This window comes from Pseudorca crassidens, chromosome 13 (genome assembly GCF_039906515.1).
Source record: "Pseudorca crassidens isolate mPseCra1 chromosome 13, mPseCra1.hap1, whole genome shotgun sequence".
In the NCBI taxonomy this organism is placed as follows: Eukaryota; Metazoa; Chordata; class Mammalia; order Artiodactyla; family Delphinidae; genus Pseudorca; species Pseudorca crassidens.
The window spans coordinates 2,302,682-2,321,042 of record NC_090308.1 but is presented as its reverse complement, the minus strand read 5'-3'; the positions used below and the strand labels follow the sequence as shown (position 1 = coordinate 2,321,042).

Here is an 18,361-nt window from a genome sequence, read left to right as displayed (position 1 = left end):
ATCATTTCTTCTTCACATTTGTTCCAGAAACGCATAAACTTCAGGGTCGGATGACATGGCTTTGCGTCTTGGCTCTCCAAGTTATGAGATGCGGGAACTTGAGGAAGTTGCTCTATTTCTGAGTTTCAGTTTGACAACACCAGCACCCTCTAGGCTTCTCGTGCAGATGGACAGAGCAGGGTGAGGGGAACAGCGAGACGCCTGGCTGTGAGCCATCAGCCCTGCCAGTCGCTCTTGGGCTCTGGGCTGCCTACCTCTGGACGGTTTCCTGTCCACGTCAGTGCTGGGAACTTGCTCCCTGTCACTCCACAGCTCACAAAACTGCCACATCTTTGCGTTGTCACTGAGACCAAGTCCCAGCTCTTCGGCCAGCCTTCCTCGACTTCCCACTGCAGCCCAGCCCCTCCACTGCTGCCCAGGCTGGTCCAGGACGGTGCTTTCCTGCCACCACACCTTTGCCCTGAGGCTCGCCCCCTCCCCCTCCCTACTTGGCCAGTGGGTCAGCCTCCTGGCTCAGCTCTGGCCCGTCCCCACAGACACGGTGCTCCATGCCTCCTCAAGCTCTCCGCATTCTCAGTCCTGTGAAACATCACTCACAGCCTTGAACTCACTGCCTGAAATGTCATGTGTTTGTGCCTCACCTTGGCGACTGTGCAAGTCCCTTAAAGGCAGGAAGTAAATCACATACTTTAAAGCGCCTCTGTACGTGGTGCAGAGCACGGGGTAGCTATCTGAGGGTTTAATTTGCAGCAGGCGAAGGAGATCGGTGTGCCCCTGGCTCTCTAGCAGTGCAACGTTCGGGCTGGATCGTTCAGTGTGTAGAGTGAAAAGGAGTGTCAAGCCGCGCAGGCCCAAAGCTGCAGCACGTGCCCCGAACACGAAGGCTGTGCCACCCGAGATCTTTGTCGGTTCCAGAATACGAGGCGTCAGCGCGGTTGACGATTCCGTCTGTAAAAGGCGCTTCTGTCCCTACTGGGGGATTCGCTGGCGGAACGTGATGCATAGCATTTCCGTATTTCTAGATGGAGGAAAATCTACCAAGCCACACCGCGAGGCGCAGACCTAAGCCGCTGCTGGACGAGATAGTCTGTGTTTAGGGTTGCCCGGCTTCATCTCTCCAACAGCATTGCTGGCCTACATTTCTTATCCCCCCACTTCCAGCATCTCTTCTCACTGTTGGCTTTCTTGGGGAGGATAGTTTTTAAACGAAGAAAGTCCATTTTTGTTTTGATTGTTGTTATTTGTAACACATCTCGTTACTTCAGAAGAGGATGGGAGCTCAAGCTGAAGAGGAGAGAAGGGGTCCCGTTACTCATGGCTGCTCAGCAAACGACCTCCAGCTGTGGTGGCTCAGAACAACAATTTATTATTACCTCTCAAGGCTCTGGGGTTGGCGGGGCTCAGCTGAGCGTTTCTCAGGAGGGGCCTGTCATGCCGTTACACCCAGAGGGTGGCTGGGACCCGAGTGGTCCGAAGGCTCTATGGGGCTGGCTGTTGTCTGGGGTCTCAGCAGGAGCTCTGCGCACGCTGCCCACACGTGGCTTCTCTGCAGAGCCTGGGCTTCTCAGCCCAGCACAGAGGCTGGCTTCCAAAGAAAGCAGAGCCCAATGGGGAGCTGCAGGGCTCCTGTGAGCCAGCCTCAGGAACCCCGATCGCTGCTTCTGACGTAACGATTGGTCAAGCCAGTCAGCAAGGCCAGTCCAGACAAAGAAGAGGGAAATACGGGAGCCGCGTGCTCGTTTTAGAAGAAAAGGCATTGAAGCTGGCGGTCTCCAAAGACCATCTAGCACATGAAGTGCACATCTCGTTAAGATACAGGTAACACCGACATCAGCTGCGTTCATTTACCAGGTCCCCGAGATCCCAGCACTCCAGCCACCAAACCAGGACTCAAGCGTGTCCCTCAGAAACGCTGCAAACCACCATCTGCTGGGCCTGCACAGTGGCCGGCAAATATCAGACACCGGAACTGTTAATCAGTGAGGGCCGAGGTCCTCTGAAATGCCAAAGGCAATCGGCTTTATCCGCCACAATCCCATCGGCAGATACTGGTGATCTGGGCGTCATGCGTCTTTGGAAATTATCCACAAAGTTGAAAATGTATGAAATCCTTGTTATGGGTCTTCCCTGGTGGCGCAGTGGTTAAGAATCCACCTGCCAATGCAGGGGATGTGGGTTCGAGCCCTGGTCCGGGAAGATCCCACATGCCGTGGAGCAACGAAGCCCGTGCACCACAGTTACTGAGCCCGCGTGCCTAGAGCCCATGTTCCACAATGAGAGAAGCCACCACAATGAGAAGCTCACGCACCGTAATGAAGAGTAGCACCCCCCCGCTGCAACTGGAGAAAGCCCGCGTGCAGCAACGAAGACCCAACACAGCCAAAAATAAAATAAATAAATTAAAATGAAGAAAGAAAGAATTAAAAAAAAAAACACCTTGTTGTCCCTTAAAGGAACATTCGATATCATCTGTGAGGAAGTCCATTTGATTGAAAAACTTTATGAAATTTTTGCCTAAAATCACTTTAACTCTTATAATGAAAAAATGTGTTTGTTCATAATGGACACACACTTCTCAAGTTCCTATTTTTCCTTTTAAATTCTTCCTTCTCAGGGGAACCCACTTGTATTCTCTGCCCTGCTTGTGTGGCCAAGACTCCCCTTCCTTCTAATTAAACAGGGACCTGCAGCTGGACGAGCTGCCTTTCCACACCCCAGGGTGAAGCCCGCAGTTAAGAGGAGGGGTCCCCAGGAAGCCCGGACCTACACAGGAGTGTCACAGCCAGCCTCACCGCAAAGTGTAAAGCACTTCCTACTTGGTCGTGATGTTTATTTACCAAACTGTCCCTGGACTTTGTTCTGAATGAATTTTTCACACCTACTGTCAGACTTTCAGACTGGAAACTATTTATGTAAAGTGCATCACCGCATTGTGTACTTCTTGCTCTTTACATCCCTCACAATGTCATGCAAATGAGCAGCAGATTTTATTTAAATGAGGTGAGAGCTCTCAGGATCTGTAACGTGGGGCACGTTCTAGAGAGAGAAAACAAAATGGGTCTGAGCTTCCCAAGGATGACATATAATTTGGATTTTACTTTGAAGTACAGAAGGGGTGCTGGGGCAAAGGACATATGAGGACCACACAGGCCTGGAGTTCCACAGAAGAGCAGCCTCGTGCACGGCGTGGGAAGGCCAGAGGCCCAGGGCTGGAGCTGCTCGGAGGCCAGGGCCAAACCCTCTACGGATTCTCCTCCCTCTGGGGGCAGAGAAGTCGTGTGAGGGGCAGGGGTCCCTCCTGGGGGTGTCTCCCACTCTTCTGACAGGCGGGCCAGCATGGGTGCCGAAGCGTGCGGCTCCGGTGATGAAGCCTCCTGGCCCGTCGTGTGTGTGGCCTCACAGTGTCGCTTTTCTCAACATGCTGAATCCTACTCACTGTTCTGCCTTGGTCCTCAGCGAAGTCAAAGCTGTGTTTCTTGCTTTAGGCAGGCCAGTTCTAAGGTGATAAGGAGCTGCTAAAGGGTTTACCTTCCCACCTTCTTGCTAAACAAGACCATCAAAGGGGATTTCAGAAGGAACGGGCAGAAAAGGTGTGTGCGTGACACCCGTGCCCCCAGCCCCTGAGGTGGCCTGTTTTTTCCTCTGCCAGGAGCCTGGGGCCTGGTAGGCAGCACTTCCAGCAGCTTCCACCCAAAGCAAGAAGCAGGACCTCGGAGGAGGTGGTGGGTGGTGATGAGAAGCAGGGGATGTGATGGGGCAGCAGTGGGAAAGGCAGAAAGGACACACTCCCTTGCTCTCCATCCAGGGATCAGCGGTCCAGGTCAGGGACCCCGAGGGATGTCACGTGAAAGGTTCTTTTCAAACAGAGGAGGGGATGGGACACCCGTGTCAATGCAGAATCGTGAGCTCCATCAGAGAAAAACAAGTCAGGACTTGGAAAGAAGCGAATGACATTCAAAAGGATCATCGTGAGGGAGGGAATGGGACTGTTGCGACATCGGTGCCCTGGGATCAGAGGTCGGCAAGCACCTCAAAGTCAAACAGAAAAAGGCTTTTCTTCTATAGGGTTGGGGAAGGAGACAGGGATGAGCGGAAACTTTGCAGGGAAATGACCCACAATGGCCGGGAAGAGGGTCCCGCTGTGCTGACGATTCCCCAGAGAAGCTGACAAGGGGACAGGTCCACGTTCAGTGTTGCTCAGACTTGGGGACAAGCCGCGTTCTGGGGTCTGGAGGAAGGAGAGACCCCTGACTAGCTCTTAGTCAAGACAAAGCAGAGGGTGGGCCGTGGGCAGCTTGATCAACTCAGGAAGAGAAAGGAAGCTAAAGAGAAAGGAGGAGGGAACATGTCAGTCAACCTGGTCTTGCTTTTAATTGATCTTTGCTATAAAACTTTGCTATAAATTTTTTTATAAAACTATTTCCTGGGACTTCCCTGGTGGCGCAGTGGTTAAGAGTCCACCTGCCAATGCAGGGGACACAGGTTCGAGACCTGGTCCGGGAAGATCCCACATGCCATGGAGCAACTGAGCCCGTGAGCCACAACTACTGAGCCTGTACTCTAGAGCCCGCAAGCCACAACTATTGAGCCCGTGCACCACAACTACTGAAGCTCGTGCGCCTAGAGCCCGTGCTCTGCAACAAGAGAAGCCACCACAATGAGAAGCCTGCGCACCGCAACGAAGAGTAGCCCCCACTTACTGCAAGTAGAGAAAGCCCACGCGCAATGACGAAGACCCAATGCAGTCAAAAATAAATAAATAAATGTATAAGAAAAAAATAAAAAAACCTATTTCTTGAGACTTGAATCACAACAACACACTACATCATGGTGAACACTTTTATGATTCCAGAATTCTTTTTCTTTTATTTTTCTGTCTTTTTTTTAAAAAAATCGCTTGTACCCCAAAATGAGTTCTCCAAATGACTCATCAATTGCTTTTCCTTCCATCAACTGCTATACCTAATGACAGGGCACTTGTTAGATCTGTCACCTGCCGTCTCATACAGATCGAGTGCCCAGCTTTTTAGCATCTCACGCTTTTCTTTTTTTTAATTGAGAGATAATTGACATATGACATTATATTGGTTTCAAGTGTACAACATAATGATTGGATATTTACATGTATTGTGAAATGAACAATAAGTCTAGTTAATATCCATCACCACACATGGTGTTTTTGATCCCAAATGATACAATAGTAATACTTGTGTTTTTTTATCCCCCCAAAAAACTAGTGTTTATTGAGTAGCTACCCCACTCCAGGCACTGTCCTACCAGCGTCACAAGAACTGAGGCTGCTCTCCTCCGTGACACTCTGAGGCTGCCCCGTCATGGTCTTTATTGTACAGAGGAGGGAATGAGGGGTGAACACAGGCAGGGGGCTCCAGAGGCTGCAACACTAACCACAATGCTCACACGGCCCTTTCTAAATACTTCTAAATCTTTCCAGGCAGCCCTCAAAGTGCCCTTGCTCCCAGAGGTAACTGACCAGGAGACGGAGTGAGTGTTTGAGCATAAACTCATTGTCACACCTTGAAAGGCAACTCAGAGTCCTTCTTCTGGGAGGTAACAGCACCCAGGTCCCTCCCTTCTCAGCAACTTTACCACCAGCTCCAGGGAGTCATATGATTATTTTATAACCTACAGGATATAGATGGTTAACCATCTGTATTTGGGCAAATAGGCGTTCCTTTTACATAGGAAGTGGTAATTCAGCGATTTGCTTTTGGTTAATTCTGGTCTCTCACTGCTTTTTTCTTAATGACCATTAGAAAGTGCATCTGGTTAAGAGAATTACACTGGTGCTGTGCGTTCCTGGGGTGTCATGAGGGGCGTGTAACCGAACTGGGCACTTTGGATCACGGCGTTTCTCAAGGTGAGCCCCGCTAAGCCCCCTCGACTCCTTTTAAAAGTGTCTTTTCTTCTCTGATACCCACGTCTGAGGAATATTAGACATGCAAGTGCTTTACTCTTAAGAATTCCGGAATGCTGGCGTGCTGTCTGTGTTTACACTTAGTGAAACATTCTCACTTTCACACATACAGTGTCCTAATAGTTTTAGGAATCGTACTGTGTGTTCGAGAAGCTCGCTTTCCCTCTAAATGTACAGGAAGCGATTTCATTCTAATTGCCTCGAACTGGAGCTTGGGCGATGGTTCGGGCATTGCTTCATAGGGGAAAAGTCCAGGGGGCACCTGTCTGGAGAGCAATTCTTTATTTAAATAAGTACGTAAAGAGTTTGCAGCGCTAACACCTGAGCTAGAATAATGTTTTGGCGGCCACGCAATAGGTGATTTATGCACCGAAAGATGATGAGTGAGGGTCTCGAATAGCTGGAGATGGACTGGGAAGGAGCTTTTCAGGCAGTCATTTAAGAGAAATTGATTGGGTGGAAATTTTTATGAGACTCAGTGAAATACAGGAAAAGCTCTGATAATGGCTGCAAATGCCACAGTGATTGTGGAGTGAGTGTCTCATGACCATAGAGGAATGCGCAGTGGTCTTTAAAAGAGTCTGCCGTAGGTTCCATCCAAAGCCTGTGGAGTTGCAGAAAATAGCTATTGCAGAGATCAGTAAAGAAACAAATGCAAGGTCTGAATTAATGAATCACTAATTCTGGAAATGATTAGAGATATGAAATATAATTTCTGTAATGAAAAAGAAAATGTAAAAGTGAGCTTTTAAAGAAGCAAAGGGAACCAAAAGAAAAAAAATGCAAACTTATATACCAATCACTGGAAAAAACCCTCTGGCTTCTTTCTTAACCACTCTTATTCAAAAGCAGAAGGAAGCCAGACTAGGGTTTCAGCTCCACTGATGTTCATCTAAAAAAGGCTAAAACACCCATGGTTCAAATGAATTAAGAGAACCTACATTTATTGAGTACTTACTTCTGTAGTTTGTGAGATTCTGATATACATATCGTTTAAAAATAAACATATTATTTAAGATCTTGTGGGAATTTTATAGTCCTTCAGTAAGACCTGCTGGAGACAAGGTGAATTAGGTCTCTAATTCACTGCCCTAGAGGAACTGCAGTCTTCCCATCTATAAATGGGTATAAGTCTACCTTAGAGGGTTTTTGTGAGGCTATAAGGGATGATAGATGTAAAGCAGTGATCCCAATGCCCAGTGTGTAGTTAGAACTTAATTTCAAGCGTGCACACCCGCTTTCCACACACTCAACAAACATACACACGCATACACGCATGCAATGCATACACCCGTATATAATATACCTACATATGACTGACTATACGTGTGCACACAACATATATACATGCACACACATCACACACACGTCACATGCACGCAATGCATAACACGACATACATACATACACCCATACACACAATGCGACACACATACATGCACACACACATGTATGCATGTGCATACATGTACTCAACATATGTACACACACATTTAGTTCTTGTTCCTTGTCTTGTGGGCCGTCACTATTTATGAAAATAAACACAGATTTAAAATCTTCTGCTTTAACTTTAACAAACTATTAAACTTGTTATTAACTTTGTTTAAATCAAAAATTTAACAGTTTCCTTGCTGATAATATTTTGTGAAAATTATTCATGTTTTCCCTGTATTTAATTTTGGTGGGTAGATTCTGCCCTTGGCCAAATGCACAAAGAGGTTGAAGTTGGTCTGTTACCCATCCCCTTCTGCTTTTTCAGCCACCTCTTCTCTTCTCTTCTCTTGGGGATCTTACTTCCTTTTTGCTGCCACCCACTCCTGGTCCGAACAGAGAGCAGACCAGTAATTGACAGACAGACCCTGCGAGGCTGTCCTTGGTCAACTGATACCAGTGAAGACGCTGGCTGCTAATGACCTAAACTGTTTTCTGCCTGTCCCTGGTCCTCTGCATGTGACCAGAGGGCTTCCAAAGCCCTCAAAGACCAGAGCAGAAGAGTAGCTCCTGTGAAGTGGAGACCCGGGGGGCGGCCTCTGGTGGATTTGAGAGCAGCTGAGTAGGGAGAAGGGGCACTGCCTGGAGTTTTTTTTTTTTAATTTTTTTTTGTTTTAATTAATTTATTTTATTTATTTATTTTTGGCTGCGTTGGGTCTTCGTTGCTGCACACGGGCTTTCTCTATTTGCAGTGAGCGGAGGCTACTCTTCCTTGTGGTGCAGGGGCTTCTCATTGTGGTGGCTTCTCTTGTGGAGCATGGGATCCAAGCACATGGGCTTCAGTAGTTGTGGCACACGGGCTCCAGTAGTTGTGGCTCTCAGGCTCAGTAGTTGTGGCTCGTGGGCTCAGTAGTTTTGGCTTGTGGGCTCTAGAGCACAGGCTCAGTAGTTGTGGCTCCCGGGCTTAGCTGCTCTGCAGCATGTGGGATCTTCCTGGACTAGGGCTCGAACCCATGTCCCCTGCATTGGCAGGCGGACTCTCAACCACTGTGCCACCAGGGAAGCCCTATTCTTTTCATTTTTGAATGAAGTAGTCAATTAGCTGTTAGTTTCTGAGATACCTTCTTTTGCATATTGTACCTAATGAAAATGGTACTAGGAAGCCACAGTGTTTAACTGCAAAAAAAAAAAAAAGTAAATTAGCATTTAAAACACTATGTTAAGAATGTTCATCTAATTAAGTAACATTAAGTTTTCCTTGAAGTAACACTTTTTTTTTTCCTGGGTCGTAACAAAATCTTTGAAATGTGACAGCTGGGAGGCAGACGCTCTCACCACGTGCATACGTTGAATCTTGGGGCTTCAGCACGTTTACTTTTCATTTAAAACAGTGATATATTTGTGGTTTCAAATCTTAAATGCAAATGTCATATGAAGGTTCAACTTATCACTGTGTGTCTCTATAAACGGACGAAAAGCCATTCAAAGATATATCTTTTAGGGGCTTCCCTGGTGGTACAGTGGTTGGGAGTCTGCCTGCCGATGCAGGGGACGCGGGTTCGTGCCCCGGTCCGGGAGGGTCCCGCGTGCCGCGGAGCGGCTGGGCCCGTGAGCCATGGCCGCTGGGCCTGTGCGTCCAGAGCCTGTGCTCCGCGGCGGGAGGGGCCGCAGCAGTGAGGGGCCCGCGTACCACCAAAAAAAAAAAAAAAAAAAAAAAAGATATATCTTTTAATAATAGATGAATTCTAAGTATGTCCACGATGAGAAAAGAATCCGTCAGGAGTTAGCGCAAGGCCTGTGCACTTTTCCTTTCATGCAATCTGAGTGGTGGATACACTCCTAGTTGGAGGCCGGCGTGGAGACCAGCTTCCTGCCTAAAGATAGGGGATCTGTTCGCCTTAGTGATATCCCTCACCACCAGGCAGTGCCAGCGCTGGACAGAGCCTGGAGCTGCTGGCCACCGGCCGGCATGTGGGCCTGGCGTTTATACTTGTCTTGGAAGGAAGCAAGGAAGGAAGGAAGGAAGGAAGGGATAGCTCCTCTAGGTCAGCTTTTTCCAAAGTGTTTTCCAAAGAACACCGACTCTAAACTTCCTGTGGGTGGGCAGGTTGGGAAGGTGTGGTTACTCAGCAAGGCTCCGAGCCATGGTAATAAACCGTGACATAAATACCCAAGAGGAGGATGCAGGTGGTAGCGCTGCCCAATCTCACTCAACCCCAGAGCAATCTTTCCCCTGCTCTTCCTTTCTCCCTCTCTCCCGCTGTTCTTTGTACCCAGAGCATCTCCCAGGAACTCACTTTTAAATGCTGATCTAAATTCCAATGATCTAAGTTGCTGGACGCTGGAATTCCAGGTGAAGCCCCAGTTCTCACCCACAAACGTGCATTAGAGTAACCCGGAGACAGTGTGAAAGGAGATGGTCCATGATCACAGCGGACATGCACAGGCCTCCAGAGCTTACCTCACCCCCAACTTTACTGATGACTCAGAAGACACAGGCAAGCACAGGCACAGGGTGACATCGCTTTCCTGGAGGGGCCCCGAACCATCAGATACAGCTTACTAAACGTGGGTTTTGGTTTCAGATCAGTATGAAGGGTTATGAGCAGCACACGTGAAAACGCTGCTCTCAGGGCTCTGCAGGTTTGACTGCTCATCGCACAGTTGGAGGCTGCCTCTTTCCCGTGCCCCGCACCCTCCCGTGGACGGGGCTCCAGTGGCCCCCATGCTCCACATGGTGTTGTCTGCCTCAAAGCTTCTCCGTCAGGGCCTCCACAGGCAAATGCACTTAGCTTGGTTCCAAGGAGGCCGGTCAAGGTTAGTCCTGCCCCCGTGTCTCCAGCTGGAAGGGAGAGCTGCACCTGCTTCAACCCTTTCCTCACCAGAGAGCTCATCACCAAAGGCTCTGATTCAGCAGGTCTGACCCACGTCACACCCACCTCGTGCTCTGTAAGGACTCACCACTGTGCCTGCCAGAGAGTTTGCCGTCCCCCAAGGCAGCTCGTGTCATTCTTACTAAACGGTTCAAGTGTTCTTTCTAATGTTTGGTCAAATCTGTGGATACCGTCTCCACTCACTGGGCACATTCTGACCCTGTGCGGGGACGGGTAAGCCTAGACCCTCTTTCAAATGACAACCTTGCGGGTAGTTGATGACCTCATTCCTCCCTGGCCCTCCCTCCGTTCAGGTGGAACATCTCCAGTTCTGGCACATGGGGGTCTGTCTTCACCATCATAGCCACTTGGCTTCAGTTGATTCCAGCTGGTCATTTTTTCCATAGCTCAACTCAAAATTACTATGTAAGTCTGATCAGCGTAGACTTGATGAAACTATCACGTACCTCATTCTAAGCCTTGCAATAATTTGGCCTAAAAATAAAACATCCATTACTTTTAACAGGCTACATTTATTGAGCATTATTTTAGTTTTCTATTGCTTCCATAACAAATTACCACACATATATTTAACTCTCAGTTCATTAGAGAAGGTACGAAATATCTATTTTTACAATGTCTTAATATCACAATTTTCATAACAGAAAGTCCGCAGATTCTTTCTCCAAAAAGTTGACTATTGCTGCTCGAGATTTGAGGTAAGTTACTTGAGGAAAAAAGAAAGTTTCTTTCCATGTTGTGGTGCCCCTGATGCCAATCTGTCACCAGCACAATTTCCTCCGAACGACTCACATGATTTTTGTAATGAACATGGTGGTCTGGGGCAGGGTGAGTTACTTCCAGTGACTGCGAGTGCCTTGCGTACGTGTCAGCCTGAGAGCAGCCTCTTTTGAGAACACTGATTCTCAACCACAGAAGCATTATGTTCGTCATCATGCAGATTTCTAGATGGTTGACACCCAACAGTTATGTAACACTATCCCCGAAAGATGCAGAACTTACAAATTTGGGTTATTGTGATTTATTCTGCCATTCTAATCAGAAATAAGAGTAAATCAAAGGAGATTAAAATCATGTCTCAGGAATAGACATAATTCAGACCGAACTTCTAAGGTCTCTGCTTGGAGCGCACCCCCCGGCGGCATGGCCTGAATATCTGGTTTCTTGTGGTACCAGCTTAGACCCTCCTGCCGACACTCAGGACAAAGACTTTCCTGACCCTGGCCTTCTCCTCACCAGAGGGAGCCCCTTGTTTTTCTGTGCACCCCACTATTGTTGCTAGTATTGCACGTTTTATAATGATTTGCTTACCTGACAGCTTCTTGAAGCTGGAGCTGACGTTCAGTGCATCTCTGCATCCTCTGTTTCTCCTCAGTAGATACTCATGAACATCGGTTGAACTGGATTCAATTTGAATTCAGAAAACATTATCTACCACAGTGTGGTTAAAAAGTATCTCCCCTAAGTGGGGTTCCAGCTGGGCCAAGCATGCTGGGTCATCCCCTACCGCATTATAACTGGGCTGCCATTCCCACCGTTGCCAACCCCACCTCCATATGGTATGAAGGCCTGACACTCCAGCACCCCGCAGCTGCGTCTCACCAGCACCCATGTTGCCTCCCCAGGTCTGGACTCCGTCTGGGCTCGGTCCCTGCACAGCTCCCCAGCAGCGTGGTCTCCACGGCAGCCCTGTGTCCCCGCTTCCGTGGTATCCCCTCCTGCTCTGCTCCCAGCCCCCTTCCCACGCACCTGTAGCCCACCCCTCCCTCAGTCTGTACCTTTTCCTCCTTCTGGAGTCCTTGAAAGTCCTTCTTCCCACACACCTTCCACAACCTGCTCAGTCCCAAGTGAGGACAAGTCCCCCGCATCAGCGCATTTGTGTGAAGCTGTGTGCACGTTATTTTTATTAGCTTTTTCAGGCATAATTTATAAGAATAAACGTCACCAATTTGAAGTACACCCTTCAGTGGGTTTTGACAACAGTCACCGTCCTGACAGGGAGCATCTCCCGCACCACAAAAAGTCCCCGAGCCTGGCCCAGCCTGTCTCTTCTTCCGACCCCTCACCCACGGCCCAGCCAGTCTCTTCTTCCGACCCCTCACCCACGGCCCCAGCCGGTCTCTTCTTCCGACCCCTCACCCACGGCAATCACTGACTTGGTTCCTGCCACTATTGTTTTGCCTTTTCTAGAATTTCATATAAATGGAATAATGCAGTACATGGGTCTTATATGTTTGAATGCTTTACCCAGAAAAATGCTTTTGTAATTCACGTGTGTGGAGCGGGCGTCAGTAGCCAGTCTTCATCTTCCGGCTGCGTTCTAGTGTGTGGAGGGGGAGCAATCTACATATCTGTTCCCCAGCTGATGGGCACTGGGGTTCTTTCCAGTTCGGGGCTGTTAAGAATAAACCTTTGAGTACAAGTCTTTCATTTTCATTCTCCTGGGTGAACACGCAGGGGTCACTTGTGGTTCACATGGTAAGTGTGTGTTTAACTTATGAGAGACTTTGACTTGTTTTCTCAGAGCGGGTCTCTGTGCTGCGTCCCCACCACTTTGGTGAGCACGCGAGGCTCCACGTCGTCTTCCACAGTCTTGTGTGCCTTTCTGATTTTAGCCAGTCTGGTGAGCATGAAACGACTTCTCATTGCAGTTTTAATTTGCATTTTCCTAATAATTAACGACATGGAGTGCCTTTTCTTGTGCTTCTAAATACATCTATGTATTTTCTTTGGGGAATCGACTTAAAATTTTTGCCTGATTCTTCTTGAGTTGTTTGTCTTCTTGACACTGAGTTGTAAGGGTTCTTTGAATATGCTGGCCACAATGATCAGATATAAATTTACAATTTTTTCCCCATGCAATGGTCTTTTTCATTTTCTGAAGCCTTTCGAAGGGCAGAAGTCTTAAATTCTGATCAGTTACAATTTATCACTTTTTTAACAGTTCATGCCTTGAGCAATTTATACAAGAAAATCTCTTTCATTCCCAAGGGCGTGAAGATTTTCTCCTATGTCTTCTTCTAGATGTTTTATGGTTTTAGCTCTCACATACAGCTCTATAACCTATTCTGAATTATTTTTTTGCCTACGGTGTGATATAGGGGTTTGGATCAACTTTTATACATGAATATCCAGTTGTTCGGGCACCATTTACTGAAAAGACCGTTTTTCCCACTAAACCTTGGTAGTTTAGTTAAAAATCTGTATTTATTCTGTTCTATTGATTTATGAATCTATCCTCTTGCCAATACCACAGTGTCATAATTGCTGTAGCTTACAGTAAGTCTTGAAATCAGGTATTGTGAGTCCTACAATTTTGTTCTCTTTTTCAAAGTTGTTTTGGCTATTCTAAATCCCTTGAATTTCTTAATAAACTTTAGATTTACCTTGTCAATTTCTACAAAAACCCTTGCCACAATTTTGATTTGGGTTTTGTTGTATCTGTAGATCAGTTTGGAGAGAACTGACATTTTAACAATATTGAATTGTTTAATCTACATATGACATATCTTTCCACTAAGTTAGATGATTTAATTTCTCTCAGCAGTGTTTTGTAGTTTTCAGGATATGGATACATCTTGGTGGATGTATTCATAAGTATTTCATTTCATGTTTTCTGATGCTATTACGATTTTTTTTTCAGTTTCAATTTCCAAATGTTGCCGGGGCATAGAATTACAATTGATTTGTGTCCATCATTGGTGTCCAGTCTGATGTTAATCCTAATCAGTGTATTATTATTATTATTATTATTTTTTTTTTTTGCTGCACCGTGAGGCATGTGGGATCTTAGTTCCCCAAGCAGGGATCGAACCCATGCCCCCTGCAGTGGAAGTGCGGATTCTTAACCACTGGACTGCCAGGGAAGTGCCCCAATCAATGTATTTTCATTTTACATATTGTGTATTTCATCTATAGGACCTTTCTTAGGTCTTTTTATATCTTTCATGACACTCCTCGTCACGTTTATGCCTTCCTCTACCTTCTTGATCACATGGAGTATATTTACAGTAGCTGTTGGCGCAAATTTTTGTGCTAATTCTATCATCTCTGTCATTTTTCCGTTTCACACTCTTCTGTTATTTTCAATGTCTGTGCTTTAGTCAGTTTGAGCTACTCTAACAAATTACCACAAATTGTTGTTTGTTGCTGAAACAACAAACATTTTAGTTCTCACGTTCTAGGGGTTTGGGAAATCAAAGATCAAGGCCCCAGAGGATCCAGGTCTGATGAAACCTTGCTTCCTGGTCTGCAGTCTTCTCACTGTGTCCCCACGGGGTGCAGAGCAGAGAAGGGAAGCAAGCCCTGTGGTGTCTCTTCTTGTAAGGGCACGAATCCCATTGTGGGGGGAGGCCCCATCTCTACCTGCCATCACACTGGGGGTTCAGCTTCAGCATACACATTTTGGGGAGCTGCATTCAATCTACTGTGCTTTGGAAATTTTTGTTTGGGTGCCTGACATTATGAGTTTTACATGTTGAAGGCTGAATTTTGTTCATTTCTTTAAATAATTTTGGGCTTTCTTCTGGAAGGTGGTTGTATTATTGGAATCAGATGGATCATTTGAGACTTCCTCTCAGGCTGTGCTCTGGACGGCAGGTCCAGAGCAGCATTTAGGTCAGATTATTTTAACCCCGTTACTCCTAAGATGGCGCCCTCCTGAGGACGCTCCCAGGGCCCTGGGATGGGGAAGGTCATGGTTGCCACTGATGCCGAAACCGCGCCTGTCTTTACTGGTGCCGAGTAGAAATGCGGAGACAGAGTTTTGGGTGAAGTAGAAAAGAGTGCTTTTATTGCTTTGCCGGGCAAAGGGGGCCACAGCGGGCTAGTGCCCTCCCTTGAGAGGAGGGAAGGCTCTGTACTCTCGGGTGGGAGATCGGGCGGCAGACGAGGGTCGGGCGGCACATCCTTCTTGACTTCAGCAAAGTCTCAGAACCATCACAGCTGGCGTCAGGGGGTCCCGGGATGGGCCGCATGGCACGGGGGGAGCTGAAGGAGGAGAGTGAGTGTGCATTTCACAGGAGTATCAGGATTCCAGGACAGGGATTTTGCCGGGGGTGCGGCTGGATAATAAAGCAGGATGATGAACAACACCAAGCAAAGAAGGATGAGTGAGTATGGGGAGAGCAAAGAATCCTTCCTTCCTTCCTGTTTGTTTCAAATGATAGATTTCAGAGTCCTGCGTGCTGAGACTCCAGCTCCATCCTTTCTTAGGCTCCTGGTGAATTTCTTGAGCCTGGACCCCGTGTCACCCCTCTTGGCGTTCCCAGCATGTCACATGGTCCATCAAGGTTGTTTGGACTGTAGTCAGGCTGACCCGACCAGGCTGGTCACACCGTTTCACAAACACGCAGCGCTCAGTATTCCTTTTCAGCCAGAGCGGTCACCTGCAGGTGACCTGTTCTCCAAGGACCCAGAGTGGGCCTGTCCACAGAGCCTTCCCTAACCACGCCGACCTGAACCTTCCTTCCCAAACTCTGGTTTCTGAGGAGTATGATGTGTTTGCCCCAGTAGATTAGTGGTCGTTAGCTAGACTGTCCATGGGACGCATCTGTGGATTTTCAGGATTATATATATAAAACCATAAATATATACCCAGCCTTTAATATTACATATAATATTTTCAGGCTAGGACTATAAATTATAAGTATCCTAGCAACATCTACACTTCTATAGGTTTTGTTCAGTGGACTCCTGTGAATGTAATTAATTTGAATTTTGCAGAAGGTTTTTCTGCAGATCAGATCTGTGGTTTTGCTGATATCGCCCTTTTTTATGCTCTAGATCAGGGATGGGCAAATCACAGCCCACGGTACCATGTCTGGTCCGCCCACTCATTTGTGTAGCTGTCTGTAGCTGCCTTCACACTGCACCCGCAGATCTGAGTAGCTGTGTCAGAGACGACAGGACCTGAAGATCCTAAAATACTTACCATCTGGCCTTTTACAGAAGGAGGTTGCTGACACCAGCTCTAAATGAATATTTCTGTGTAAAATAGTGCGCTGTGCACTCTTGGTGTTGAAATGGGAAGAAATCTATTTCCTTAATTCTCTGGCTCTCTGAGAATACTTAGCTGTAATGCATTTTGCTTTCTTTCCTCCTTAGATTCACTTCTCTCCTATTCTCTCCGCTGTGAGCCAGAGGAGTTGAAAATCCACTCCCCTTCTAGTCCAGGCCCGGACACTCTGCCCAGATCAAGCACCACCATGAGAGAGGTGAGCATCTTTTTTTTTTTTTTTTTTCAGAGTGGCTAAACCATTTTATTTTCCCACCAGTGACATGATATAATTTTTCTACGTACTCGCCAGCATTTGATGTTGTCACTATACTTTTTTTTTAACATCTCTATTGAGGTATAATTTGAGCATCTTTTTTATTTTGGTTGGGAGTATAATTTCGGTCAATCGTGCTCCTTGAAAATGACACTACTGCTAACTCTATCTTTGTTCACTTTCCAGGAACCCGTGAATTCCACCAACATCTACGATGCCAATGAGGATTATTTTGGGTTGGCTAATAGTTCAGATTACTCACTCGATGTTGATAGCTTTCTATGTTCCTTGCAGGAGGTCAGAAAGTTCTCTGGGCTATTTGTGCCACTCGCTTACTCCTTGATATGTGTCTCTGGCCTCCTGGGCAATATTTTGGTGGTGGTCACCTTTGCTTTTTATAAGAAAGCCAAGTCTATGACAGACGTTTATCTCCTGAACATGGCCGTCGCAGACATCCTCTTCGTCCTTACCCTCCCGTTCTGGGCCGTCAACCACGCTACTGGCGAGTGGATATTCAGCAACGTCATGTGCAAACTGACCCGGGGCATCTACGCCATCAACTTTAACTGTGGGATGCTGCTCCTGACCTGCATCAGCCTGGACCGCTACATCGCCATCGTGCAGGCCACCAAGTCCTTCCGGCTCCGGTCCAGAGCCTTGGCCCACCACAGGATGATCTGTTTGGTCGTGTGGGTGGTGTCGATCTTCATCTCCAGCTCGACCTTCATGTTCAACCAGAAATACAAGCTGCAAGGCAGCGACGTCTGCGAGCCCAGGTACCACACCGTCTCCGAGCCAATCCGGTGGAAGCTGCTGGTGCTGGGACTGCAGCTCCTGTTCGGCTTCTTCATCCCGCTGGTGTTTATGATATTTTGCTACATGTTTATTGTCAAGACCTTAATTCAAGCTCAGAATTCCAAAAGGCACAGAGCCATCCGCGTGATCATAGCCGTGGTCCTTGTCTTTCTGGCTTGCCAGATCCCACATAACATGGTGCTTCTCGTGACCGCCGTCAACCTGGGCAGGACGGACCGCTCGTGCAGCAGCGAGAGGCTGCTGGGCTACACCAGGAACGTCACCGAGGTCCTGGCTTTCCTGCACTGCTGCCTCAACCCGGTGCTCTATGCCTTCGTCGGTCAGAAGTTTAGAAGCTACTTTCTGAAGATCACGAAGGACCTGTGGTGCGTGAAGAGGAGGCAGAAGTCGCTGGGCTTCTCGTGCTCCCGGCTGCACTCGGACACCCTCACCTCCCGGCAGAACAGCGAGACCGCGGACAACGACAGCCCGTCCTCCTTCACCATGTGACGCCCTCCAGGCTCGGCGCGGATGGGCTAACAGGCGGGACAAAAACGCATGGGGCGTGTGGACATGAAGCCAAAGCGAGGGGGGTCTTTCCTGCAAGGTCAGGGCTGCACACGCTCGGGGTGCCAGCAGGCACCGACGGGCAGCATCCCCCAAACTCATTTGACGGGGATGCTCTGTGCCCCCGTCCCTGCTGGCTGGCATTCTGCAAAACAGGCTTTGGGAAATGCTGAATGAAAATGAATTGCTGACAAACGTGAACACTTTCAGGAATATTCACGAAGCAGCCCTAGACCACAATTTCTTCTGGTCGTCGCAAAACATCCCACGGCTTAAAAACCCAAAACGGATGGGCTTCCCTGGTGGCGCAGCGGTTGAGCGTCCGCCTGCCGATGCAGGGGACGCGGGTTCGTGCCCCGGTCCGGGAAGATCCCACATGCCGCGGAGCGGCTGGGCCCGTGAGCCATGGCCGCTGAGCCTGCGCGTCCGGAGCCTGTGCTCCGCAACGGGAGAGGCCACAACAGTGA

The 18,361-nt window shown here is 47.9% G+C and overlaps 1 protein-coding gene across 1 annotated transcript; it reads left to right on the top strand.

Moving 5' to 3' along the window:
* Nucleotides 1-5,755: 5,755 nt before the first annotated feature.
* On the top strand, nt 5,756-17,953 carry CCR6 (C-C motif chemokine receptor 6). The gene is made up of 3 exons (XM_067702911.1): nt 5,756-5,878; nt 16,366-16,475; nt 16,719-17,953. The coding sequence occupies exons 1-3, from the start codon at nt 5,764-5,766 to the stop codon at nt 17,835-17,837; spliced, it is 1,344 nt and encodes a 447-aa protein (XP_067559012.1). The 5' UTR covers nt 5,756-5,763; the 3' UTR covers nt 17,838-17,953.
* The last annotated feature ends 408 nt before the right edge of the window (nt 17,954-18,361 follow it).